Source organism: Mauremys mutica, chromosome 11 (genome assembly GCF_020497125.1).
Source record: "Mauremys mutica isolate MM-2020 ecotype Southern chromosome 11, ASM2049712v1, whole genome shotgun sequence".
In the NCBI taxonomy this organism is placed as follows: domain Eukaryota; kingdom Metazoa; phylum Chordata; order Testudines; family Geoemydidae; genus Mauremys; species Mauremys mutica.
This window is the reverse complement of record NC_059082.1, coordinates 84,641,449-84,669,437: the sequence shown is the minus strand read 5'-3', so window position 1 is coordinate 84,669,437 and position 27,989 is coordinate 84,641,449. Positions and strand designations below refer to the sequence as shown.

At 47.1% G+C, this 27,989-nt stretch overlaps 1 protein-coding gene across 1 annotated transcript; it reads right to left on the bottom strand.

The window, feature by feature from the left end:
• Nucleotides 1–467: 467 nt before the first annotated feature.
• Nucleotides 468–27,989, bottom strand: COG7 (component of oligomeric golgi complex 7). Its single transcript, XM_044980512.1, has 18 exons — nt 27,698–27,989; nt 26,294–26,506; nt 24,564–24,712; nt 22,958–23,074; nt 22,599–22,767; nt 20,152–20,234; nt 19,268–19,390; nt 17,075–17,273; nt 15,092–15,219; nt 13,805–13,959; nt 12,615–12,731; nt 11,399–11,464; nt 9,858–10,044; nt 8,436–8,576; nt 7,883–7,966; nt 5,578–5,692; nt 2,646–2,789; nt 468–1,900 (listed from the first exon to the last, which is right to left on the bottom strand). The coding sequence occupies exons 2-18, from the start codon at nt 26,460–26,462 to the stop codon at nt 1,734–1,736; spliced, it is 2,313 nt and encodes a 770-aa protein (XP_044836447.1). The 5' UTR covers nt 26,463–26,506; nt 27,698–27,989; the 3' UTR covers nt 468–1,733.

The following is a 27,989-nucleotide window of genomic DNA, read 5'->3' as shown; positions in this document are numbered from 1 at the left end:
GGAAGGACACGGCACCCCACCCCTGCTGAACTACAGGGACAGGAGCCACGTAGCAGTAAAAATGAAGCAGTGTGAAATGTTGTTTAGAGACCAATATCCTTAAAAGCCACTTGATTCCTTTATGTGTCTTCTGATTTCCCCCCCATCTTGAGAGAGGTTTATAGGTCTGGTGCATGCTTTCTACTGATCCTGAAAACTGCCTGGGGAATGAGTGGTGCAGAGGAACAACAGACACATGGCTGAAGATCGGGTCACTGCTGCATACACATAGTCCAATGGGGATTAAGTGCATATCCTCATCTGCATGAAGAAGACAAGGAGATATCTGTGAAGATGATCCATGATGAATGGGTGCCTCTCTGGCAGAGCATTCAGCAAATCCAGAGAGGACCAGCTGAGATCAGGAAAATGCCTCTGTTCTAGCTGGAAAAAGAGGGAGAAAGGACAAAGTGCTGGAGCAAAAGAGAAGAAAATCAACTCTGCAGTAGAGAGGTTTCATTTTTATTTGGTTGTATGGGCTGTAACTGCACGTTTCTTAAGTACACACCAGATAAAAGGTACACTCTGCAATTCAGAGGAGGGAAGTTCGCTGTCAAATAGATGATTCCATTCTGATAGGAGAGCAGTAAAACCTCAGGGCTGCTGCTGCCAGCAACCAAGAGAGTCGTAATCCCTTTCAGGTACAGCCTGTGCTCAGAATCAAGACACACCTGAATATTTGTGTTGGTTTGCATTCCAGATCAGGACTCCTCTCTTGCCAAAAAAAATGGTTAAAGTAATGTTGCAGATGAAGTATCAAATTCTATAGGTAGCTTGGAAAAGCAGTTCAGACTGACAGTACACTGGAGCAGATGTTCCAGGGAAATTCTTCTAGTGCCACCCCCTTCTTCCCCCTCCCCCAAAAATCAGGCATTTTAAATTTCTAAGACTTAATTCATCCAAAAAAGGTTCCCAGAAGCTGAACCTTGCAGTTTCCCCCAATGGCATTTGTATCAACCATGATCCCACACAGCCAAAATCCCAACAGTGGGATCAGTTTATACTTTCCCCGAGCCTATACCCTGGGAAGTGTTCCTAGATTAGATAAGCCTTTTCGCAAAAACCCACACACCACACTTTCATCCATTTCACAAGAAGACAACAACACTGCTACATCCAATTCCTTAGAAGCTTCCGAATAGCTTCAGAAGGAAGAAAATCTCCTGAGAAACAACCTACTAAACTGGTTTTGTTGTCAGGGCTTAGTTTGGTCCTGCCTTTTCTGCTAATTGCCGAGACACTACCTTCATGAGATTGTGGATAATGAAAGACTTGAGCAATGGGCATTGCCTGCAGGTAAAAGAGTCCTCATTTCAGCTGATTCACGCTGCACATACCCTGTAATTTCAGTCTGCATTGATTAGACTGCACTAAAAAAGCCCATCATTTCATTGTCATGCGGCATGTGCTCTCCAGCTAGCGTCAGAACACTTGTCACCAGACAGCTCTAACTCACCCAGGTGGCTATAGGGAAATGTGGTCATTAAGACATTTTTCTTTTCCATTTCATAGTTCAAAACACCTGGAGAGCTCTCTCAACTTTTCCAACTGAAGAAACTATTTGTGACTCATTTAATACAATTCCTCTTTTCCCCAACCACATTCCCATCATCCTTGGAAAGTTTATTGGAGAAAAAATTCAATTTAGGAAATTTAGCCTTTAGCCAAGAACTCCCCCGCTCGAGGGCTTGGAGTTAATAGTCCACACTTCTCATGGTGGCGATGTTGCTTGCTAGCCTGCGGGGCAAGCTTTTGGCTGTTTGCCTGTAGTCTTCTGGTTTGGTCTTCAATAGAGTAACAATGTTTTGTAGTGTCTTCGAAGGCTGAAGGCCGAGGGCGTCCATCACATTTATCAGATAATCTACAAGATTGAAGGACAAAATGGATTTAAACAGGCAACGGTTACTATGTCAAACAGTCCCCAAAGTAGTGTCATGGCAATTCTGCCCCAGAGCACTACACCAGATGTCCTCTGTCCATCAGCACTAGTTCAGACTAATTCACAGCACCCGAAAAGCGGCTGGAATCTAGTTACACTCCCGTCTTATATTTTGGATCTTCGGTTACTGCTTTACGTGATCAGCGGTTTTGGTCAGAGGAATGGGGCACATGGTGCTACATTTCAGTAATTGCACAGACTAACAGGAGAGGATTCAATCACTTTCTCTCCCCAGCCACTCAACACCTGTTGGAAAGGCCCAGCTTCTCCAAGTGTCCGGGAGACAAGTCTTGCCAAAACAAAGCTGTCGGGTTCTAACTCTGACCACTTGGTTTATTTCTGCAACTTTACTAGTTGACATTTCACTCAGAGTGTCTTGGCACTAAGGGCGTGCGCCAGACTGCAGCCCAACAGTGGGGAACAATGGGCTTTGAGATTGAACCACTAACCAGCCATCTCAGCTGTTAGCTGCAACATCATCAAAAGCCTTGATATGCAAGATATCGAGCAGCTCCGTTAGGAGCTCTGATCTCCCAAAAAGCCCACTAGGAAATGGCACAAACCACACCGTTTGGGAGGTTACTGGCACACTGCAGGATTGGGGTCTAGGAGAGTAAGGCCTGCTAGGGAGAAGCAGCTCACTAGACAATGTATGTTCTATGCTCACCAATGTCCGTGGCAAGCTGCTTCGCTGAGTGAAGGGTGAGCTCTGGAATCTGCAGGATAACTTCACAGTAGGTTTGCATGGTAGCTCTGGCGATGGAACCTAGCCAGTAGTCAGCCATGTTGTCCAGCTCAGGTAACTCGTCACCTGAACAGAAAATTCTCATTAGCCATCAGAACCCCAACTAGCCTGCACTTGCTCAGTCTGTAGCTGGGGGTGAATTTTGTGCTAAGTAAAAGAAAAAGTCAGCTTAATCTAAAAACTTTAAGACAAAATCATTAACATCAAAAGCTAAACCACACATCATATTCTTAGCAAGCTACAGGAGGAAAAGGTAAAGAACAGAATTATCAGACACAGATGATGAACAAGATTTGTTGGGGAAGAGTCAACATGACTTTTGTAAAGGGAAATCATGCCTCACCAATCTATGAGAATTCTTTGAGGGGGTCAACAAACACGTGGACAAGGCAATCCAGGGATATAGTGTAATTGGACTTTCAGAAAGACTTTAATAAGGTCCATCACCAAAGGCTCTTAAGCAAAGTGAGCAGTTATGGGATAAGAGGGAAGGTTCTCTCATGGATCAGTAACTGGTTAAAAGACAGGAAATAAAGGATAGGAATAAAAGGTCACTTTTCACAGTGGAGAGAGGTAAATAACAGTGTCCCCCAGAGATCTGTATGGGACCAGCGCTGTTCAACGTATTCATAAATGATCTGGAAAAAGGGGTAAACAGTGAGGTGGCAAAGTTTGCTGATGATACAAAATTACTAAAGATAGTTAAGTCCAAAGCAGATTGTGAAGAGTTACAAAGGGATCTCACACACTGGGTGACTGGGTAAAAAATGGCAGATGAAATTCAGTGTTGATAAATGCAAAGTAATGCACATTGGAAAACATAATCCCAACTACACATAAAATTATGGGATCTAAATTAGCTGTTACCACTCAAGAAGGATCTTGGAATTACGGTGGATAGTTCTCTGAAAACTTCTGCTCAATGTGCAGCGGCAGTCAAAAAAGCGAACAGAATGTTTGGAATCATTAGGAAAGGGATAGATGATACGACAGAAAATATCATAATGCCACTATATAAATCCACGGTACGCCAACACCTTGACTACTGCGTGCAGCTCTGGTTGCCCCATTTCAAAAAAGATACTTTAGAAATGGAAAAGGTACAGAGATGGCAACAAAAGTGAATAGGGTTATGGAACAGCTTCCACATAAGGAGAGATTAAAAAGACTGGGACTATTCATCTCAGGAAAAACAACTAAGGGGGAGAATATGATAGACTTTATAAAATCATGAATGGTGTGGAGAAAGTGAACAGAGAAGTGTTATTTACCCCTTCACACAATACAAGAACTAGGGGTCACCCAATGAAATTAATAGGCATGTTTAAAACAAACAAAAGGAAGTATTTCTTCATGTACCACACGGACAACCTGTGGAACTCATTGCCAAGAGATGTTGTGAAGCCAAAACTATAACTGGGTTCAAAAAAGAATTGGATAAATCCATGGAAAATAAGTCCATTCATGGCTATTAGCCAGGATGGACAGGGATGCAACCCCATGCACTGGGGTCCCTAAACCTCTGACTGACAGAAACTAAGAGTGGATGATGGGGGATGGATCACTTGACAATTGCTGTGTTGTGTTTACTCCCTCTGGGGCACCTGGCATTGGCCGCTGTCACAAGACAGGATACTGGGTTAGATGGACCATTGGTCTGATCAAGTATGGCCGTTCTTATGAGGAACACAAAGCATCAAACCATACGCTGCTTCAATTTGTCAGTGAAAACAAATGTCCATAAGAGATGAAACACCGCAGATCAAGCCACTTTACAAATTTAACACTAAGGGGATAGAATGAGGAAATCAAGTTACAGGTGCTTTCCTTCAGCTCTCACAGAGGTCTGGGTGATCTGATCAGCAACAGCAGAAGGAAGAGCCCTTGATAATCCTTACTTACGCCAATCTGGGTACAAGGGCAGGTTGGAAACATGAACATTGTGTATAATTATTGTTCTTTACAGTACGTCTAGTAAACTGCTCGGCAACCCAGGACACCCTCACAATATTGCTTGCCCTGTATATCTCAGTTGGGAATGCACATATGTGCACTGGCATCCATGTCACATGAGCAGCTATCCAGGCCAGCTTTCCATGCCATGTCAGGGTACAAGCACAGAGGTAACAGAATTGAGGGATCTTCTTCCCCCAGCACTCTCTCTCCACTTTTGTGTCGCTATGTACTACTTAGGTATGGCCTGTTAGAGTGCCGAGATCATACAATCTTTAAGTAGCTAGACAAAATAATCCAAACAGCTTCCCTGTGGACAGTGGTTCTCTCAAACATCAGTGGTTTGGTGCCAGCCAAAGAGTGGTGCTCATGATGGACATGTCCACACTGACAGCACAGCTCCAAGCCTTTGTCCCAAATAACAAAGACTTAGAGCTAGAAATAAGTGAACACATCAAGTGCAGCTACAATTGTGACTGAACTTGACACCCAAAGGTAACCACACAGCATTTCCCAGGAACTCACACTGGTCGTGAGAGAGTTCCTAGAGAACCAAATCATGAATTGGCGTTGGCTCGTTAACCGACTCATCTCTTCACTCTCACACATACCCCCCATGGGGGCTCATCCCCTCTGCAGAGCAACTTCCCTCAATACAGACATCAACACAGCTTGACCTAACCTTCCAGTTTCAGTGAAGGTGCTGAGGTTTTCCTCATTAACTACGGTCTCATTGTAAGTATTAGTGAGGGACAATTGGAAGGCACTATATGGTTACACAGTAAGGTACCACATCAGCAGGGAAATCAACCTCACATGGCCTCATCCCCGCAACTCATCTCTCTGCAATGCTAAACACACGCTTTCCTCCAGGCCTCTCCGTGAATCGGTCTTGTCCTACCTTGCTCTGGCGGATACGGCAGTTTTCCAGCATGTAAGGCTAGTTCCAGAGTGGAATCTTCCTGAGTAACGAATGGCTCGAGATGAAGTGGGAGGGACATGATATATTGTCCAATCTAGGATAAAAAATAAAAGGACTGTAAGCGTGACACTGAGTTATTAAGGTTTGTGCATTAAGTGGGCACTTCACTGAATGAGACACCAATGAGAGGAATCCCCACCTACCAGGTCTGAACACAGACCGTGACGGCAGCTCACCAACATACACCAGGCCAGGAAGTGACGTCCATCTCCCATTGACCATTAATTCCCTTTATACAAACAAAGTTTATTTTCCAAGAGGTCAAGGCCCAGTTATAGGAGCAACAATGGCAAGAAAAACTGGTACACAGATTCACACCTATAATTGCATCCTTGACCCCTGCAGGAATTATTGGCGATTCATTTTGTAGATGGGAATCAAACAGTCTGCTCTGAGCAAAATCAGGGAACAGGAACCTTAGGATCACATTACAGAAGAATAAATTTACAGACACTATCCTTCCCAGAATGCCACTGAGACCGCACAAACCCAGGCAGGAGTCATGTGACTCCACGCAGACAACTGTATGGCCCTTGTCCTTTGCACACCAATTGCCTGAATGCCCTGGACAGGCTGCTCTGGGCAGGGGTACAGCTCAGAGCACTCTGCCTTCACCCACTGGTCCTCTGGAGAGCTGATGGAGTCTCATTAACATCTCTTTTACTGAGCTCACATTGCTCTCTCTCTTCTACATATAAAGTCCAGTTACGTGGATTTGATTTTAAAAAGCACTTGTAGTTTTTTGGCCATGCAGCAGCTTGGTTTTGGAGCCACCCAAGGAGAGTCTCAGTCGTCTCAATCCATAAATCACGCTCCCCTCTCAATCACAGGTTAACGGGTGGCTTGGGAAAGGAAGCAGACTTTCTACATGTGAACAAGTCCCAGAAGCCCCTCCTAGGCCCAGAAAAAGGGAATTTGAGCCTGATTCCCTACAGAACGTGACCCTAATTGATGCCATGACGTGCTTGGTTTAAAATTGCTCTCAACTGCTGCCAAACATATCCATCACTCATCAGTCCCACCAGGGCCTCTCTCAGGCAGCCTGCATCAGCAGCTTGCTTACAGGAATTTGGTGGCTGGGTGGCCCCTCTCTTTTCTTCCTGCTACACTGCCCAGGAACCTTGTGTTGTAACAGAAGCCTCCCAGGTGGCTGAAGTTAGAATTAAGTGGGAAATGACCCCAAAGTTCAGCAGGCTACCAACTCTTGGCATCTACATGCAATGGGGAGAGGCAAATTTCAGAATGCCAACACCAGAAATGAACTGACCACATCCTATGGCCTCAGGCCCTCCCGTCAGCGCTCAGCTGGGGCGTATCCCTCCGGGTCTATTCCTTGTGCATGTCTGAGAGGGAGACATGCAGAATGAAAGCAGTACTGCCCTGGGCACATCACAGTGAAGAGCACACCTCCTCCTGTTTGTCAAATTACACTTGGGGTGGAGTGAGCAATCAGCAGCCAGTAGGTCAGTACAATTCTCCTGAGATCGGACTGATCTCTGCTCACTGGCACAGGCTTGGAACTACTGCCCCCGGCCCATTTAGAGGCGATAACGAGAAGCAGAAGCAGCACTTGGAAGAGGTTAGGGAGCAGGTCCTCAAGCCTCTGCTGGTGAGCAAGGATTAAACAGATAAAGCCAGCAAGACAAACCAGCGAGACTCATGGCACTATTCACTCTTGGCATCCCAACACCAGAAGAAAGGGAGACTGGAGAGGCTCCCAGGTACTGAGGGGAAGAGATATCAAGCTCTTTTCAAATCAATAATGCCACAAAGTCATCCCAGCATACGGCAGGGACTCCAGCCCTATGTGCTCGGTGTGATTACTCCGCTGAGTTAGCCTCTCCAAGAGCTGCATGACTGAAGAGATGCTGACAGATGCCACTTTTCCATAGTTACTAGTAAGCGGGGGGCGGTGCAAGGACTGTGGCAGCGTAACCCACCCCAGTACAAGTGTTATCACAACTCAAGAGAGAAGTCATTTTCCATCACCTTTCCTGGGCTCTCCAGAAACCTCAGTGCTTTCCTGGCACCCTTTACAAGAGGTCCCTTTCCAACAATTGCCTAAAATCCTCAGAGTGGTGAATAGAAATCCTAGGGGTAGGGATCTGAACCAACAAAACAGCAACTCCTGCCCTCATACAATGAGCAAAAATACTCCGACAGCCAAATTACAGAGTGCCCCAAGATTCAGCCATTTCTAGGAACTATTCCCGTGTGCTCTTACATTGCTGATGTACTCAAGAGGAGTCAGACTGAAGTTTGGCAGGTCATCTGTTAGTGTCTCACCAATGCCAGCTGAGCTCCAGCCCTAGGAAGGAGTAAAGCAGAGAACCAGTCAAAGCTCTCTTCAACCAGCATGAGCAGCAGCCCCAAAGAAAGGGAGGGGGTCATATGGTAACAGGGTTCGTGATTGCCAGTGGACTCGTAAAGAAACCAAGGACTGTGGAAAGACCCCTCCTCTAAAACACTCCTCATAGTTCTTTGTACATAGGTTGAAATTAATTATTTTCACAGAAATGTTGGAATGCTGCAGACATAAACCCCAGCAGATGATGCAGTGGTGGTTGGTCCCTTGGGGCTCTCCACTGAAGCAAGAGCACAGTTCCAAGAAGGGAGCTTACATCTGAGTAAACAGAAATCCCCACAGGCATGAGGGCATCCAGTAGAGAGGCAATGAGGGCTTACTAGTCCCAGGCTCCCATAAAGTGTGGGGAGATGTCCATGCCAGGTTTTCCCACTCGCTATGCTGGATCAGTGGAATCATCCAGGGAACTTACCTCCATCCTGGAAATCAGTAAGAGCTGCTGTTTGATGCGAAGGAAAACAGAGTCAAACGCCAACTGGTGCGCTAGCTGGTTGAGGTGGGTAAGGGCAGATCGAGATGCAGACAACAGGTTGTGGTTACTCGTCCCTTTCTCCTAACACAGAAAGGAACAGTTACATACAGATGCCACTAAACTGATCATAGGAGGCCTAGGTTAAAATATTAGAAAGAAAGGTTTTGATTGGGCTCAGCACAAAGGATCCTTGTCCCGCAAGGGTCAGACATTACCAATGGAGAGCACTACCTCCCCTTCCTACTCAAGGCCCTAGGGAGCAAGGTCCCTGGCACCCTCCATCACCACATCTGCTCCACACCAGTCAGCAGACCTGGTCAGGCACAGAGGGGAGCACACTTGTACATGCTGAAAGGGTGGAAGAGCTGCCACTGCAGAATGCACTCCCCACAAGAAACAGTGGTGAGTCCTAGTGCGCCACCCAGCAGCACGCCCTCTCCACACCCCAGTAGTACAAACCAAGGCTTAATAGTCACAATCCAACCAAAAGATTTTCCCTGGTTCCGTATAACTCCGTTGGCCATTTGCAGGAGGGGCTGGCAACAGCAAAGAGATTTTATTGCGCTCTGCCAGGCAATCGCTAAAAGAAAACTTAGATAATATAATCCATTTGCTCACTAAAGCTATTATGAAGTTACAGAAATAAAGAGGAGGAATACAAACATGACCTTTACATGACCATGGTCAAAGGGCACAAGCAACTGGCCTGCTGTGTGGAATCAAGGAACAGCTTTGCACAAAAAGTTGGTACAGAGAAGGCTGAATACAGAGAGGTGACTATGTTATTCCTACACAAGTCAAATGCGTAATATTGAGGGTAGCGATGCATGAGTTATATGTAATTTAAGTACCAAAAAATTCAGAACACCCTGGGAAAATAAGGAAGACAGAACAAATAACTTAGCTTTATTATTACAAATGATCCAATGAAGGCAAACATACATAAATTAGATCAGTACTGAAGATAAGTGGGGTTGCTTTACCCTGTTCACAGATGCACGCATGAATGCACATGCAGAATTACAGTTCAGGATGGGTACACCAGCAGAGTGGAACCTGCTGAGAAAGTCTTGGAAAGACAATGACCAGACTTGGAGTTCAAGGTGGCCCTCAAATACAAACTTTCCATTGCCTCTTGCCTTGGGATCTCTCATCTGAACTACACACAACCAGAGCTCTGTGCTTCAGAGAGAGGGAGTGAGCCCAGAGCCTAACAGCGCTGAACATTTCATTTTGTTGGGACAGGGTGTGTCGGGAGAACTTGGAACGCCCTTCCCAATCAACAGGCTGCTGTTATGGAGGAATGTGACCAGGCAGTGGCCTCAACTGCCAGATGTGTCCTTGGCAGCACTGCAGTCCTACCTTTAGGGTATGGAGTGTTTCCATGAGGCTGGCATACTCAGACGGAGTCTCCTTCAGGAGGTAATTGTATTCCTGCCAGGGGTTCTTGACTGAGCTCTTCTTCTCTGCAGAGCTGGCATCCTGAAAGCCAGACAGACTACAAGGGCTGTAGGAGTCCAACAGATACTTCCCAGCAGTGGATAAAATCCTGAAACCAACCAACATGACTAACAAAGTTACAAGCAAACTCCACTGTAGTTGGCACTGGGTTGCTCCAAGAGAATTCCTGAGCTTCCCCCATGGCTCCTGCCCCAGCCCTGCCTGGAATTTCCCCCGTCCCTTCTGGGAGGCCCCATCTCAGCATCACCAGCTTTACTGACACACAAGGCTCCAGCTTGAGAAATAAAGCAGAGAACAGCGTTAACAGGCCCCCTGCCCTTCACATGTTTTTTTTTTTTTAAACTTTGACAAACAAGTTAAGCAGCCTCTACTGGGCCCTGTGGTTAGTTCACTCTGCCCTATCATGTTTCACACCCTCCCTACCACAGTTGGCAGAAATGGTGCCATGTGTTGCTCTGTGGTGACCTCGACTTCACCCCAGCAGCCAATCTTGGAGCATAAGTCCCAGAGGGAGCCCTCCAGGGCCAAAGGAACGTCTCTAAGACATAAAGTGGCCATTCCACAGATCTATCTGCAGCAGAAACTTGCTCCCATGTGGCAATGTGAGGACACACTGCAGCTACAGATATCTGTAGGGTCTCTTAATAATAAGCTTGCAGCATGCCAGAATCTCACCCCCAAAATCAGGATGGGAGACAACCCAACCACAAAAACACTCCTAGGTTTAAGGGGTTAAGAGTTGGGGCATCCTCTGTAAAATGTCCCCTTACCTGCTCTCCCAGTCACCCCCAAAAGCCACTCTTTGTACACTGCAAATGAAGTTCCCATTAGCTGGTGATTTACAGAATCTTCAATGGAAAAGCAGAAGCCTCAGCACTACAGGGCATGCTCCTTTTGTCTGGCCTGATTATTTACCTAGCTCCTGAATCTCCTGGAAGTCACTACGATGGCTCCTGATAAGAGAGATGGGCTGTATGTGGGCTTTGTCATTAAGCTGCTCATCAGAACTTCCCAACAGCAGCAGCAGCAGGTGGAAACTTTACTGGCTGCATTTCCTGCCTTCCCAGGAACAGAAGCGAGTACCTCAACTCCACACAGCATAGCATCTACGCTGTCTCACTCTGCCAGTGCATGCTCTTCTCTCTATCTCTAACCATCCCTCATTAGAAAGCCCAGCTTCATTTTATAACCCCATAATGTTTCAAGCTATTGCCTCCCTTATTTCCCCTCCCCTCCATTTTACACATTTGGGTCTTGACTGGGGAGACCTAGGTGGACAGGCTGCATACACAAAGTCACTGCTTTTTCACTGCCGTTATCGAAGTTCATAGGCTCTTGCGTTCCTTCTGTAGCCTCCATACAGACGGAGCACCTTGGGGTTTGGTTCCTTTTGACTGGATAGAGACACATACGGATTGCATGCTAACCCTAGCATTTCCTACCTGTTTGCTAGCTGCTGCTCAAAGTCTCCGCACTGCCGAAGGAGTTCACCACAAGTAGCTATTATCCTGGGAGGGAACAGAACAACACACACCACACTGTGAAGCTGGGGTAGGCAGCACAAAGGTTCCAAACTGTCCCTCGTGCCATCTAGCCTTAGTATGCAAGTCTCTGGGAATAAAGTTCCTCACCGGATGATTAGAGGGAGCTCTCCCCATGGTAGGAATCACTTTTTCAGCTTGGCAGTTAACTCGATGCTCATACCTTCACTCTCTCTTGCTGATGTCGCACTGTAGCCAGGCCTGCACTATTCCCACCATGGCTAACACCAGCTCAGCTCCAATGGTGGGAGCCCTAGTGGCTGCTGCTATTTTAAGCAATGTCCTGCTCTGAGCAGAATTAGTCAACACGGTGCTTAATGCCAACAGACACCTAACGCTTAATCTCCACTAACACTTCCACGTAAACCGAGCCCTATGTGAAACTGAACTAGCAGGGCCCCATCAGAGCCACATCTGTCTGATATCAAACCAGCTTTAAAGTAGATCATACTGGAGGCCTACATTATGGAGCGTCCCTTTCTTAAGCATTCAGATGGTTATGGCCTGAGAGACAAAGGCACCAGGGTTCCAACTGCCTTGGGGTTTGTTAGGGTTTTCAGAAATTATCACTTTGCCATCCCACTAAGGAGATGTTTTTAAAAATTAAGAACAAAAATCCCTCTAGTTTTGCAGCCACTATCACCATAGAGTGTCCTGTCTTCCCTTCTCCCCAAGCTGCCTGGCTCTGAAGCAGCAGTCAAATTAGAAACATTGTTTTCTACAGTAGGGACAACACTACCACACAGGCTTGTTTGCAGGAGAAGATGTCAGAGAGCTTTCATTCAATTGTTGCCACAAAGAAATCCATTAGTTAATTTCAGCTCTACTCAAAACTGAAAGAGTATGGGTGGGCGAAGAGAATCAGAATTAGTGAAAGGTACAAAAAAAATGGTGAATGGGAGTAGGGATTCTTCATACTTCCAAAAGGGAGTCTCAAGCAATAGAGAAAAAAGGAGCTAAAATACCCAGGCCAAAGAAAATAATAATGACCTTTTCCCCCTTCCATTTTCACCTAAAAACCAGCTCGACCTCGGGACCAAATACCATGCGCCATTTCTCAAGAGCCCTGTTTTCAGTGGTTGCTGCACCGTGAGCTTGGCTCACACTGGCACGTTACCGGATAGAGTTTTGGAATGCGGTCCAGTCCTCCTGGAAGAGGGAATCCGAGGGGATATCATCCAGTTTGCACTTCTTTCTTATGGACTGCAAAGTAGTAGTGAAGTCAGACACATACCTGTGTAAAGAGATGGAGCAAGACCTCAGACTACAGCAATGGCACTTGCTATGAGCAGTTCGCTTCGTCTCAGGCAAAGAGCCAGAGACACTTGAACAAGAAGAGGAGCACGAAGGAAGCATTCCTTGCTCCAGCCCAAATCCCGACATTTGCAGGCTGGAGGTGGCCAGCAACAGCAGGTCCAGGCCCAACCTGGAGGCCAAGGGGGTAGGGTGGCACCCAGAGTCCCAGCCAGAACAGCTGAAGTAGTAACACTGCTTTGCATCTAAGTGACTGGAAGCCACGGTTATCAAGCAGGTATGAGCAGAGCACTTCCGGTGTCAGGAGCATTACTGCTCTCTTCTAGAACAGATGAGCTGAAGTCAGAGGCTATTGCTGCTTGCAGCTCTCTCGTTCCCTCACCAAAGAGCAGTGCTCTGCTTTCACCTACTCACAGAACAGGGCTCTCCCCACAGAACCAATAATGCACTGATGCCAAGGCTTAGTTTATGCAAGGTTAGCAGCTGCCTTGGCCCAGGGAAAAAAGGGTAAGTAGGGGAAATCAGTACTGGAATGCTCTCTTGAATGGGAGTATGTAATAGAGTTAATAGGAAAAAATACATTGCCTCTAATTAGTGCCACTCATTCTACAGGGAAGTTATGCAGCAAATACTGTAAGTGGAAGGTCACTTGTGCGCCTTAAAGAACGTTTCCCTCTGAGGTTTATGCTCACCAGCCTACCAAGCCTCTCTTCTATTAGGTCTTCTCAGAAGTGGTTCTTTCCCAGAAGTGCTTTTAGGCACTTTATCAATGAAAATTCAGGCATTCTGCAGCTATGAGGAGCTTTACCTCCAGTCATGTTTAACTTCCTCTTTTCATGAAAAGCAACAAGTCGAGGGATCTTTATTGGCTGAGCAGAGTGGCAGATCACAAGGGACGGGATTATGCTTAACACTAGCTGTGTCTATAGAAATGTGACAATATCACAAACTACAAAGTCCTCAGGCTCTCCCCCCATTGCATTCAGAGCCACCTGCTGAACACTCACTCACTCGCCAGGGATAAGTGTATTAGAAAGACAGAAAATGCTTTACTTTTTGAACAGAGCTTTCAGCGCCTTCAGCAGCCCGCACACCCCTAGCCCATCGGTGAGTTTAACGCAGTTGTCGATGGCTCCAGAAGCCAGACTGAAGAGTTTGTTCACCGAGTGGCTCAGTTCCTGGACGCAGTCAATTACTTCCCAATGCTCCTGGAGAACAAAAAATACACTGGTTGATCCCAACCCTCCTTCAGCAAGTGTCCCTGCAGTAACCACATTGTACCAGGTCTTTCTGTAGCTAACACTGTAGTTGCTGTAACACCCGGATGGGGAGGGAGGAAGTTTAACCCAACAGGCAAACCTTCCCGTCAACATCTAATTGTCTCATGGAGTGCACTGAGGGCTAACAGTCTCCTTTGTTTTCATCCTCCTACACCGTGATAGCATATAAAAGTCAGATTGCCATCTCCTATTCTCATCACTGCCTCCAGACAGAACACGCTGACCTAACCTTCCTATAGGACAGTGTTTCTCAACTTTTTTTTTGCTGGACTTTAAAAAAATAATGGTGAGCCCCCTCCTAAGCTGGAGTCTGAGCCCCGCCACCCTGGGCTGAAGCACGTAACTTAGCTTTGCAGGGCCCTCTGTAGCACAGGGCTCCAAGCAAGGGCCCTGCTTGCCACCTCCTAATGCCAGCCCAGCACTTGCAACCCCCAGGTTGAGAAACACTGCTACAGGAGATTCTTCTACAGGAAATTCCCTCTCCCACCCACTCCGTCTATGGTAAGAAGACAACAGAGGAGGCAGGAACGCACATAGCTAGTCTATGTAACCATTTGTCATGGTTATGCTATCCTCCCTGCAGTGGTTTGGTATATCCACTTGCAGCATAAGAATTTGGGGCAGGGACTATCTTCTAGCTATACAGCGCCTAACACAATACCCCATCTCCACTCATCCCGACTGAAGCTCACATATGCAAAAGGTTAAAAGACAAGGCAAACTCAGAGGTTTTCTTCCTTGCTTCTAATAGTCTAAGTGTCCAAGAAGTTGTCTGCTTATCCCAAAGGTTTCCCCTACATCAGTCAGATGCATGAAGCACCAGTTACTGGGGGATTGCCCAGGAGCAGACAAAGCTGCTGGAATTAATTTTATAACTTAAGTAAAAAAAGCAATATTTAAATTAAAATAAAGATATCAACGGAAATTGCAAATGGAAAATGCTAGCCAAAATCTAGGGTCCAACCACCCTAACAAAGATCCTTTAAACTACTTATAAATATCAGCCTCCAATTACCTGCTGACTACTACTGTACAGATGGAGCAGAATACATTACATTACCAAGGGCACTGCACTGATCTGGATGAGGAGATTTTCTTCTTCCAGGTCTCCGTACTGCAGCTGGTAGGGCTTATACGGACCATACACTACTTCCACCAGTTCCATCACCTTTACCAGGTTATGCTCTTCTACAAGGAATCAGAAGTGAGTGTACAAAGAAATAAACAAACTGCTAAAAGATGGCCTCAAAGCAGCACGTTAGGCTCTTTCAATGAGTTGTGTCTACTGACAGCCACTACCATGTGCGCATATACCTTGGGACTTTGCCTAGCAGCTTTAAAGCTGAGCTGCAGACTTTTTAAACAAATGGGAATATCATCACTATCGGCTCCTTAATACCCAGGTATTCTATTTCAACAAGCACAGCAGGAATATTAAGCCATATTCCTGGCTGCTCAAGAACAATCTGGGGCCACAAGATTTCCAGCCAGCTATCACCCATCCCAGCCTGCACAATGAGAGATGAAGCAAGGAATCTGTCTGAACTGTGCCTGCCTACAGAGGACATAGTCTCATTTTATGTCCCATCAAAGATTCTAAAAGGAAACTACACAGTCTTCATCCATACCTAAAATAAATGATGCCAACTCGTTTCATGTAGACTACTACACAGCCACAGTCAATCCCGACCTGGCCTGAAAGTGAACCAGTTGACCCAATGCCCCACTGCCAATCTGCTTAGTCACCCAGCTCCCCCACTCCTATGATGCTTCTGCTTGTGTGTGTCGCTTTTAGAGCATGGCACCTTGTTGCAGGGTAATATGCAAATAAAGAATGCAACTTTTACTCTCAACAGTTCAGTAACTGGTTTCCTAGTCTCTTATTTTACAGACTCCGGCTTCTTCTCTCCAAATTCCTTCTATACAGTGTCTATGGTATTTGTTACCTACATCAATTAAGCCAGACCAGGGTGTAGCAAGTGTTTGTTAGGAGTGCACAATGACTTCCAACGAAAAGCAGAACACAAGCACAGAACAATAGCCACACTTCCTGGAATGGCACAGCCGTTAAATGTGATCTACTAAAACTGGGTTTAAATAACTGAGGACTATGATGCAAAGCAAATGTAGGCAGGAAATGCAGCGTTAAAGATAACACCCATCAACCTTAACATGGGAATTTCCTGAACGCTCTCTTTGAAGGGACACTGTGCCAAATTTAGATACATCTATAAATGTTCATACATTAAAACTGTGCTGAGCCTATATAATCATATGGTCTCATTGCTGTTAACTCACCTTCCTTCCTCTCTTACCTCCAAAGGTTTGCATCAACCACTCATGGATTTCTGTCTAAAATTAAACTGCAAATGCTTTAGGGCAGGGAGAGGGTCTTTACTTTGTTCTGAACAGCACACTTTTAGGCACTAAACAAAAGCACACGTCAGAAATAATAAAATTTGACCCAGCAGTTTAATTTGGTTAAAACATGGTTTTCATAAAACCTAAGACCAACAGAACGGTTTCCACCATTTTTTTTTCCTTCCAGTGAAAACCATTTTGGCAAACTTTCCCTTGCAGAGTCTGAGAAAGCAAATGATCAGGAGAAGTTGTTAAGAGAGGTGCGGTCTAAACCAAGAACTCCTGAGCGTTTATTGCCATGTGATCTCAGTAAAGTCAAGTATCTTCTGACTCCATTTCTCCAGTTATAAGACAGGAATAAAACTGATCCACCTTACAAGGATGTTGTAATTCACCCACACAAATGTTGTAAAAGGAAAGTGCTAAGTATTATTTACACAAGGTAGCAAGGTACTATCAAAATAGCTCTGCTTCAGTACACACAGCCAGGATTGTGTCAATATATTTGGGATAAGTTAAATATATATTTCAATACAAATATTATGTAAACAGTAAACACTGCGGATGAAATCCAAATCCCTTACATGAAAAACAAAACAAACCACAGAACCCAAAGGCTGTACAGAGGGTTACACAAAAATATACCATAAAGCCTGGGAATATTTGAAATAACAGTCCCTACTTAAGTTAGACAGCATTGCTACTTCCAAGCCTCTTGCAAAGTGGGCTGTGGTGTCATGCAGCTCCAGCAGCTTATTGAGTTTGGTTTCCTGGCCGGCTCTCTCCATTGCAGTGCTGAGGCAGACTGGGATTGAAGGCACCAAGGCACCTAATGTTTGGATCAGCAGCACAGTCACAATTTCATGGGGGTTCTTAAAAACCTGCATGAACAAGAAAGCTGTTAGCACGAGCATGTTAACAGAAGCAGCCCACTGCTTCTGTGTAAACTGAGCCCCATAACAGAGCCCCACATTCCACCACTTTAGCAAGGACACCAGCACAATGACCTAGTCAACAGAAGCCCCCAGAAACAATTCACAGGGCAGAAGAGATTAAACTGCCCCAAAGATGAAATTTAAATTAATGTTCATTAAGAGGCAATTGCGTGGCACATCAAGAACACCGCACTCAGGAAACCGCCAGATCACTGGATCCTCTCTGGGCATGTGCAATCCCAACTAACACTAATGGGAGCACATCTGAAAACTCACAAATGTTACCAGACTAAAAGCAGGGCCAGGTAAGATTTCTAGAACCTTGCTGACTCAGCATGCAGGAGAGGCTGACTAAATGGCAGCAGAGAATCTATGATGTTGAGCAGAGGCTGGATCCAAAGGAGGACAGGCAAATAATGGACAACAGAGTAGAGAAACAAAAGTAGAGAGCATGCTGTGTCTTCAAACAGAATTTAAACAAGTACCTTTGAAAGACATGAGGAAAGGGATAAAGAATCCCAGGAATAGTCAGGATGGACCGAGGAGAGAGTTGGGAAGCACTACGTTCTAGCCCCAGCGAGAATGTAACCAGTTGGCAAATGTTATCCTGAGATCAGCATAAGGCTAACTTCACATTCATCTTTGTTTGCGGCAGCTTTTATCATCGCCACTTTTGACTGACTGGTCAGCTATTCTCTCTAGGTATTTATGCTGCCCCCACCACTGCAGTACCAGAACATATACCCCAGTATCCAACTCGCAGCAGTAAAACCATGATCAGCAAGTAGAACAGGAAAGAAAAAATGGTTTTCCTAACACAGGCAGTGCAGGAGGACTAGGGAGAAAAGCCCTGGGTGACATGAGCTTTGGCCCACATGGCAAGGCCCCTCACAATACCCCAGTCCTAGAGCACACGCTAGTGAATAAGCCAGCATCTGAACTGTGATTCACAATTGTTATGCAGGAAAAAATCCCAAGACATTATTTCAAGGTAAGGCTGGGTATCCTTGCAGGAAAGGCCTCAGCCCTTGTTACAGACTTCATACCCATAAGATAACGATCTCCCTTACCCTTCACGGGTGAAAACGCTGACAGACTCAACAATGTCCAACACAATTTGTTAGGCTACATGAAGAGAGGCTAACTCCTTTTGGGGTCAGGTGTAAGTATGGTAAGCTCTGCATTTACAAATTCAAATGCTTTTCTTGGTACTGCACAATCCTGAGGGGTTCCAGCAGGAGTTCCCCCAGAAGTCACACACAAACCACCACAAATCAGTCAAGCAATCCCTCCAGGGCCTCCTCGAGGTCAGGCGATAATGAAATTCAGGTATTTCAAATGTTTTGCAACAGAACAAAATGCAACATTGACAAATTAGATTTCATGTACGATACAGATGAAAGAGATAGAGCAGCTTTAACAGCAGCAATACAGAGATACTGCCACTGGTCTTGAGTCAAACATTTAATCTTTCTGTGGCAGCAGAGGAGCTAGATCAGGGGTCGGCAACCTTTCAGAAGCGGTGTGCCGAGTCTTCATTTATTCACTCTAATTTAAGGTTTTGCGTGCCTGTAATACATTTTAACGTTTTTAGAAGGTCTCTTTCTATAAGTCTATAATATAGAACTAAACTATTGTTGTATGTGAAGTAAATAAGGTTTTTAAAATGTTTAAGAAGCTTCATTTAAAATTAAATTAAAATGCAGAGCCCCCCAGACCGGTGGCCAGGACCCGGGCAGTGTGAGTGCCACTGAAAATCAGCTCATGTGCCGCCTTCGGCACCCGTGCCATAGGTTGCCTACCCCTGAACTAGACCCTCAAAGCAAGCGCCAAGACTTTAGTGAAGACCGTGAGCTGATCAATTATTCTGAGCCTTATGGGAATTTGCAGTCTGCGTTCCCACACATTGCACTGATGTGGTTAACTGACAGTAACAGTACCTGCATGACCCACTGGAGTTGTGAATGCCACGTTCCAAGCAGAGTATCATACAGTTCAGTCAGCTGCCGATTTAAACTTAAGTCGCTTTGGCAAAGATCCTGCCAGACTGTCACCAGCTGCACCTGCAGGGGTAATGAAAGTCATGCACGCTACAGAACTGAGCCTTGTTAACTCAAATAGAGACATGTCCTAGGGAAACTGCTTTTCCTCAAAGGCAGCACCCCTCAGATTTGAACGTACCACCCTGCGATCATTCAGCACCCAAGAGGGCTCAGACTTTAAAATGTGAAGCTAAAGGCTTCTTGGCTTATCCAAAGATTTAATTAACCTTGGTATTTTGCTCATAAATGAGACTGAAACCAATACTACCCCATAACAGTTGAAATATCTGGCAGGCCCCAGCCCTGAAGCTAATCCTCACAAGGCCCATTGATAATAGGGCTTTGGAGGATCAGGTTAAGGGCAATGAACCATCCAGAATTCCAATCCCATCTGAAGAGAGTTTCCATAATTCAGCAGCAGCAAATTACAATAAAGTTTATAACAACTAGAAATCATAAAAGAAGGAAAAGGCAACCACCAAACACCTTCTCAGGGCACAGAGGGATGCACAAGTACATTTTTCATTTGGCCTACTAGCTGCTGTAGGAAGGCACAAGAAGACTCCTTTGGAGAATTATTCCCCAAACCCCCTTGTGTGGAGTAATCACAGCCAGGAAAAGATTCAGGTGGATGAACCTTGGAAGAGAACAGGCATCATCCTCAGTTTAAATTGGACAAGTGAGATGACCAGAGTGGCAGCCCCCCCTATAGACTAAACCAAGGAACTACTCCACATTTCACTCCCCCAAATTAAAATGTGACCATGACAGAGACTAGATACCTTGTGACATTTGTAGTAATAAGCCAGGAGTTGGGGCATCCGATCAATTTCAGTGAAGACTTTCACAAACACTTTTGCCTGGTCTAAATACAACAACATGGAACATCAGTTAACAGGTCACCCTCCTAACTTGTGTGACAGAGGTACTGCCCTGAGCAAAACAAGTCTTCTGGACTAAGCAGGAAAATCCACCCTCTTCAGTTTGGAGAAGAGCCTGGATACAGTGTGTGGGACGTAGCACCACAATACGTGAGGAAAGTGACAAGGCCTCCCTGTGTTCCTTTCCCTTCACCTAGGGCAGTGCCTCTGAATCCATGGCCACAGAAATTCCAGAGTGGGTAGAGTAAAGTAATGATGGAAGAGTTTTTAACTTCCCTTGGGAAAACATTTCTAACTCCAGACCCCCTGTAACAGTACTGAGTCCCAAAAAGACTAGATGCTTTTTTCAGACAGAGCTAGTGCCCTCCAGACCAGAGTATGTGTCAGTAGAACCGAACTGCACTCCTCAGTTTTGCCTTCCTCACCCCCAGGTGCCAGGACCATAATTAGCTGTCTCTTCACCTTGACTAAATGACCCAGCTATCATTTACTCAAAGCCTGAAAGTATCCCTGCTCCCTTTGTATTACAAAACACACTTGGGTTCAAAGATGTTAGTAATGACGTATTTAGGAACTTGTTTCTGGTTTTCTGGCAGGGCCCTGGTGGCTTCCTGTAAATCTGACACCCAGCAAGTAGCTAGAGTTGCTCTAAAGCAGTACAAAGGAGAGAACAGCACCTCCCCCCACCCCAAGGACATATTTGTTGTCCTGTGTTCCTATCCACTGGGTCAGATCTAAGCAAGAACTCTTGAAGAACTCAGAAGAACATGTGAAATACTGTCATCAGAAAAGGAAAAGTATGTTTGCCAGCTGCTCCAGAGGAAATATTAAAAGGGTCATAGACTCAGGGCTGCATTTATCTCAAAGTGAGCCAGAACATTTTGAATAACTAAGCTAAGGAATGGACCCATTTCCAATACACAAGCGCCACCTGCTGTCAGTTTCCTACCACAGCTAGGTGGCATACCTAAAGAACTCATATGGGACACATTAACATCATGCAGCATCTATAAGGCTCTCCTCTTGTAGGTGGGAGAAAACATTCTCAAACATCACTGTGTGTCTTGCATCTGCCTGCAAAAGGGCCATACAGCCCAAAAGCAGCAACCAGACAGACACACATACTGAGACAGATGGGAAACAGAGCCAGTGTGATGGACTGGAAGACCAGAAATGGGAAGAGAAAAGCAAAGAAGAGAGGAGTAAAGGAGGAAGAGTGTGAAAAAGAACACAAGCACATAAACCCTTCATATTAACCTCTTCCTTCCTCCCTCTGCTTGTCTCACTCGGCATCTGGTCTTAAATTAGAAAATAAGCTCACTGGGGCATGGACTGTCTCAGTCTGTGTTCGTGCAGCACAATAGCATGATCGTTACGGAGGCCTCTAGGTCAGGGGTTCTCAAACTGCGGGTCAGGACCCCTCAGGGGGTCGCAAGGCTATTACATGGGGGGGTCATGAGCTGTCAGCCTCCACCCCAAAGCCCGCTTTGCCACTAGCATTTATAACGGTGTTAAATATATTTAAAAGTGTTTTTAATTTATAAGGGGGGAGAGGATGTCGCACTCAGAGGCTAGCTATGTGAAAGGAGTCACCAGTACAAAAGTTTGAGAACCTCTGCTCTAGGTGCTATTGAAATACAAATAATAAACTGACAGTGTAAGAGTGGGGAAAGGGAGCAAGGCCAGACCAAAAAACCCAAACCATTTTATAACTTTCTCCCTTGTTTCGAATGCAACTTTTACAAGGCAATAAAGAGTCATAGCATTTCCCAATGAATTTATCCACTGATTACAATATCAAGCGTTGCTACATACGCTCAGCAGCTCTTTGATATAGCAGCTACAGGGGTCTTAAACACACTCAAGAAACATTTCCCAACCTGGATCGCATTCAGGGGTGGAAAGAAGGCTGCAGACTATGGGAGAACCCAACATGTACTGGGCTGCAGACTGCTGTCCCATGCATCTCTTTTCGTTTGATTCTGGCAAGAAAGTGCATGTAACCCAGCCCCAGAGAGACCCAATGGATACACTCCCAACCCAGGCAGCATTTAGCTTTCTGGTGAGCAAACTCCAAAACAAACAGAAACAGAAAGCAAAAGACAAGAAAGAAAAAAAAGAACAGACACAGAAATGAAGAAAGGACAAATTAAACAGGAGATGGTGGGAGGTGTACAAAGCTTGACAGAAGGAGCACCAATCTGCCAGTCCATTGCAAAGGGGCCTCCAACAGCAGCTGGGGGGCTGGATGCATCCTACTGAGAGCACCATGACTCACTCTCCTGAGGAGGGCACTACCTACATATAAATACATCTGTGCTGAAGACAAGGGAAAGAGCCGTACTGACCTACAGACTGAGCATTGAAAGTGGCCACAATCTGGGGGCTGGCCATGGCTTCTAGCCGGTTCTTCAGAGCCTCTAGGTGCACACATTTCTCAGAGTAGTCCGGAGTGTCCACAAGCATCGCCAGGCTGTTCTGCATGCCTGTTAACTTGGCAGAGATCACAGACACATCCTGCCACCAAAGGAAGTTAGGGGGTTGTTAACACAATATAAAAAATGCCAAGTCCTAAGTTCCACAGTGACATCTGGGAAGCAGAGGTATATTTCCATTTGAAAGGTGACTTGAAAGGACTTGTTTTAAAATTTGGTTTCTTTATGATTGACAGTTTTCATGCCTTTGTCTTTTTCAAGCAGGTACCTACTTGTGTTTTAAAAGTTTCCTCAATATCTGCACTCAGTGTGCTCCACTTGTCTGCTTCCTGGAGGGACTCAGCAGCCAGCTGCATTCTGGATTTCACTCGATCAAGCTCTACCAGGACCTGAAACAGAGATGGAACTGCTGCCCATCAGAACTGGGGAAAAATGTGCAAGCTGCTTGATTTGGTCGGAAGTAAGGTGGGGTGTGGGGGGGGTTATTTTTGTTATATTTGTGTTTAAGAAACTGGGTGATAGCAATTTCAGGAGGAAGTTGTGTAAATCCCTAAAATTGATTTTAGCCAAAAGTGGATCATCTCTCCGAGGAGCTGAAGAAATTAAAATCAATTTTAAAGTTGAACCAGCTGATGAGCATCATCAGTAGAGATTTGAGAACATAATGAGGAATGCTGCTTTTATTCAGGGTCTACACTCAACTCTAAACAATAATATGGATATGTGATCCGAGGGGAAGGGGGATGGGCTCTGATGGCAGCTAAAGCTGCAGAAACAACTTGCAAAACTGTTCACCAAAGATCTGCAGTACTGTGGGTAAACCATCAGCCCCTCTGCTTGAGCAGCTCACTCCTGAATCATCACAAGAAAACAAGCATACTTATAAACTGGTTTGAATTTGGGATTCAATATAATCACCGTCCATTTTGTCTGGAAAATGCGAAGCAACTCTATAGCATGGAATTAATAAGACACCACCACCAATAAGCTCAGACAATAAAGGCTTCTGCATCTTGCTGCCTGTCATGAAAGATGGATCGCTCACATGAGGAGAGTTATAAGCTCATGAAGGTCTGATCAGAGCTAGTTCTAGTCTGGGTTGCTAACATCTATGTCTTGGTGGTAAGGTGGGTTACTGCATTAGCTTTTCACTTCTGAGTACACAGTGCATGGCTGAGTTAACAAGGAAAATGCTTTTGGGCATGTCAACCTAGTCTCCCATCTGTCCACATATAAAACCACCATACAGCATCATTCTCTGCTTAAGAGAGGCTTTGGACTCGAATATCAGGGGTGCTGCAGCCCAGAACCAAGCCACAATCTGTAGGGATGTTTGCATTGCGTCTGCCCATGCTACGTCCCGCACTAGACACTTCTATTAGTTCTTCAATTTAATAAGCACTATCATTCATTCACAATAAGAAAAAGTCAATATCTCCAGAACTTTTACTTCTTCACAAAAGTACGAAAAATCTGAAGGAGCCGACAGAGTATCAAATTGCTGAAGCCTAGCACAATCAGACTGTTGTTCAGAGAAGTTACCAGATTGTAAGAGTTTTTAGTGACTGTTCTGCTTGAAAAAAGCATAGAGATTCCTTGCATCTAGGATCTCATAGCCTCAGAACTTGCTGAAGTGCATCAGGATGACAGTAGCACTTTTAAAAGGACACAATATCAGAGCAGGAAATCAGTCTCCCTTACTTGTCAGCATCTACCAGAGCTCAAACTGCTGCAGAGCACTAACAGAGCCCCCCTGGAACTGCACAAACCAAAACAGTCTTCAAAAAGAACAGAAGTACTTGTGGCACCTTCAGTAACTTTGGCAGCTACAGCAAATCTGGAAATCACAGGCAAATATTTAGTGAGGAGAGAAGTTACCTGCATTGACTGAGCTGTGTCCTCTTCAAATTTCTTAATGTCCTCCTTAACAAGGATCATTTGTTCCTTCAGGAAAGTTGCCTCCTGTTTCAAGGCTTCCACATCCCGAAGGACTCTGGGCATGTTCTGGAGCGCCTGGTGGCTTGTTTCTGCAGAAAGAAACAGCAATGGAATGCCAAGGGACTCAATCCTCACATAGAACAAACTTCCCAAGTTTACAACAAATCTTCATTGCTGCATTCAAGCTACAGCAGAATCTCAGAGTTACAAACATCTTGGGAATGGAGACTGTTCGTAACTCTGAAATGTTCATAACTCCGAACAAAGCATTATGGCTGTTCTTTCAAAAGTTTACAACTGAACATTGACTTAAGACAGCTTTCAAAGTTTATTATGCAGAAGAAAAAAAGCTGCTCTCTTTTCTTTTTTAGCAGTTTACATTTAACATAGTACTGTACTGGCTTTTGCTTTTTGGTTGGGTTGTGGGGGGTCGTCTCTGCTGCTGCCTGATTGTGTACTTTTGGTTCCAAATGAGATGTGTGGTGGACTGGTCAGTTCGTAACTCTGAGGTTCTACTGTATATTTAATAAGATCTTCCAGATCTGGAATAGCAGGGCATGCTGCATATTAGGGACAATCCTCTGAGCGTTTGGCAAGTACCTATCAGCATATATAAATAATACTAAGGACAAAGCATATAAAGCAATGCTGGCAGGGGGATTGGTAGGAGGGCAGAAGAGGAAAGAACAATCAGGCTGGAATACCAGAAGATGCTACAGGTCAGGACAGAGATGGGCGGGAAAAGACTCTCATCCTGCAAGAGTTTCAAAATTTTAATTTTTTTTCCTATTCCAAATCAGCACAAAAAGTCAAAATCCTCAAACTAATAATCTAAAAAACCCAACACACACAAAAATGGGTCAGGTCAATCGAAACATTTCATTTCAATATTGACTTTTTTTAAAGAACATAAGAATGGCCATACTGGGTCAGACCAAAGGTCCATCCAGCCCCGTATCCTGTCTACCAACAGTGGCCAATGCCAGGTGCTTCAGAAGGAGTGAACCTACAGGCAATGATCAAGTGATCTCTCTCCTGCCATCCATCTCCACCCTCTGACAAACATAGTCTAGGGACATCATTTCTTACCCATCCTGGCTAATAGCCATTAATGGACTTAACCTCCATGAATTTATCCAGTTCTCTTTTAAACCCTGTTATAGTCCCAGCCTTCACAACCTCCTCAGACAAGGAGTTCCACAGGTTGACTGTGCGCTGTGTGAAGAACTTCCTTTTATTTGTTTTAAACCTTTTATTTGTTTTGTTTTTTTAAAGAAAAACTTATTTGTATAAATTAACATTTTAAAATGAAAAATTGTTTCAAAATTAAAAACAAAACTTTGTTTCAAAAATATCAACATGGGATGTTTCAATGATCTCAACAAATACATTTACCATTTTCAAATTGAGAGATTGGTCAAAACTGACCCCGTCTCACAAGCGATTGTGGTTTCCAGGAATCAATGTTTGTTTGTTTGTTTGAAAGTGTCAGAAAATTCCCAACCCGTTCTCCTCAGCAGGGCGGTGGCGCTCGCAGCTCCCCAGGAGGAAGCTGCAAGGCAAGTGCCGGCACCCGCCCTGGCTGCAGGGAGCGCTGTCCCCTCCCCACAGGGTCACAAAACCCGCTCCCGGGTTTGACAGCCCAAGCGCAGGGAACCCCAGAGTGGCACCTTCCACGGCATTGTTGACCTCCTGGATGAAGAGCTGCAACTTCATCACCAAGGTAGCGGCGTGGGCGTCCACTTTGCCGGGGGCATCCTGCTGCTGCACGGCCCGGAAGGCTCCATTCACCCAGCCCTTCACCTCGAAGTCATCGGCCAGGAACTTGGAGAAATCCATCCCGGGCGCGGGCCGCTGCGCCGCCGAAGATCAGAGCCGGGCTCCTAAACGCCGGGAGGGAGCGGGGAAAGCGGGGCTGAGCGCAACACCACGGGGTCGCCTCTTCTCGCCAGCCCCCGCTCCACCGGGGGGCAGCGCAGCCCGCCGGCCCGGCCCCTGCCCCCCCAGCTCCCAGCCCGGCCCGCCCCCGCCGCCCGGCCCGCGCCCCTCCCCTCAGCTCTCATCCCCTGTCACCCGCCCCCCAGCTCCCAGCCCGGCCCGCCCCCGAGCTCCCCCTCCACCGCCCGGCCCGCGCCCCTCCCCTCAGCTCTCATCCCCTGTCACCCGCCCCCCAGCTCCCGGCCCGCGCCCCTCCCCTCAGCTCTCATCCCCTGCCACCCGCCCCCCAGCTCCCGGCCCAGCCCCGCCCCCCAGCTCCCAGCCCGGCCCGCCCCCGAGCTCCCCCCCCCCCACCTCCCGGCCCGCGCCCCTCCCCTCAGCTCTCATCCCCTGTCACCCGCCCACCAGCTCCCAGCCCGGCCCCGAGCCCCTTGTCCCGGCCCCCCCAGCTCCCGGCCCGCGCCCCTCCCCTCAGCTCTCATCCCCTGCCACCCGCCCCCCAGCTCGCGGCCCAGCCCCGCCCCATAGCGCCCAGCGCGGCCCGCCCCCGAGCTCCCCCCCGCCGCCGCCCGGCCCGCGCCCCTCCCCTCAGCTCTCATCCCCTGTCACCCGCCCCCCAGCTCCCAGCCCGGCCCCGCCCCCCAGCTCCCGGCCCCCCCAGCTCCCGGCCCGCGCCCCTCCCCTCAGCTCTCATCCCCTGCCACCCGCCCCCTAGCTCCGGCCCAGCCCCGCCCCCCAGCTCCCGGCCCCCCCAGCTCTCATCCCCTGCCACCCGTCCCGCCCCCCAGCTCCCAGCCCGGCCCGCCCCCGAGCTCCCCCACCCCGCCGCCCGGCCCGCGCCCCTCCCCTCAGCTCTCATCCCCTGCCACCCGCCCCCCAGCTCCCGGCCCAGCCCCGCCCCCCAGCTCCACCCCGCCCCCCCAGCTCCCACCCCCTGCTGTCCGCCCCGCTCCCCGCCCGTCCTCCCCGGCCCGCAGCCCCCTGGTCTCACCGCTCTCCGCCCCCGCTGCCCCGCCTGGGCCTGGGAAGGGGGAGCTGGAGTCACGGAGGCCCCGACGCCCCCGGCCCACGCAAGGCCCCGAGGGAGGGGCAGGAGGCCGGCTGGGGGGGGGGGGGATGGGACTCCCCAGACTCACCGTCCCCGCAGGCGGCGGCAGCCATGTTGGTTGGGTCACGAACAACAGAGTGCAAAGGTTGCCGGGAAACGCCACCTGCCCGTCCCAGCCGGCCACCGTACCCAGCCGCCCCGAGGATTGCTCTGCGATCGGCCCCGCCCGGCCACCGTAGCGACCCAGCCAAGCCGCTCATGGGCCTCGCCCTGTTCCCCCCACTCCAGGCCCGGCCCCCGCCCGCTGCTCCTGCCGAGGGGCCGGGCCGGTGGCGCCTTCCTGCGAGGCGTGGCCTGGGGGTGTCGGGCCGCTCCGCCCT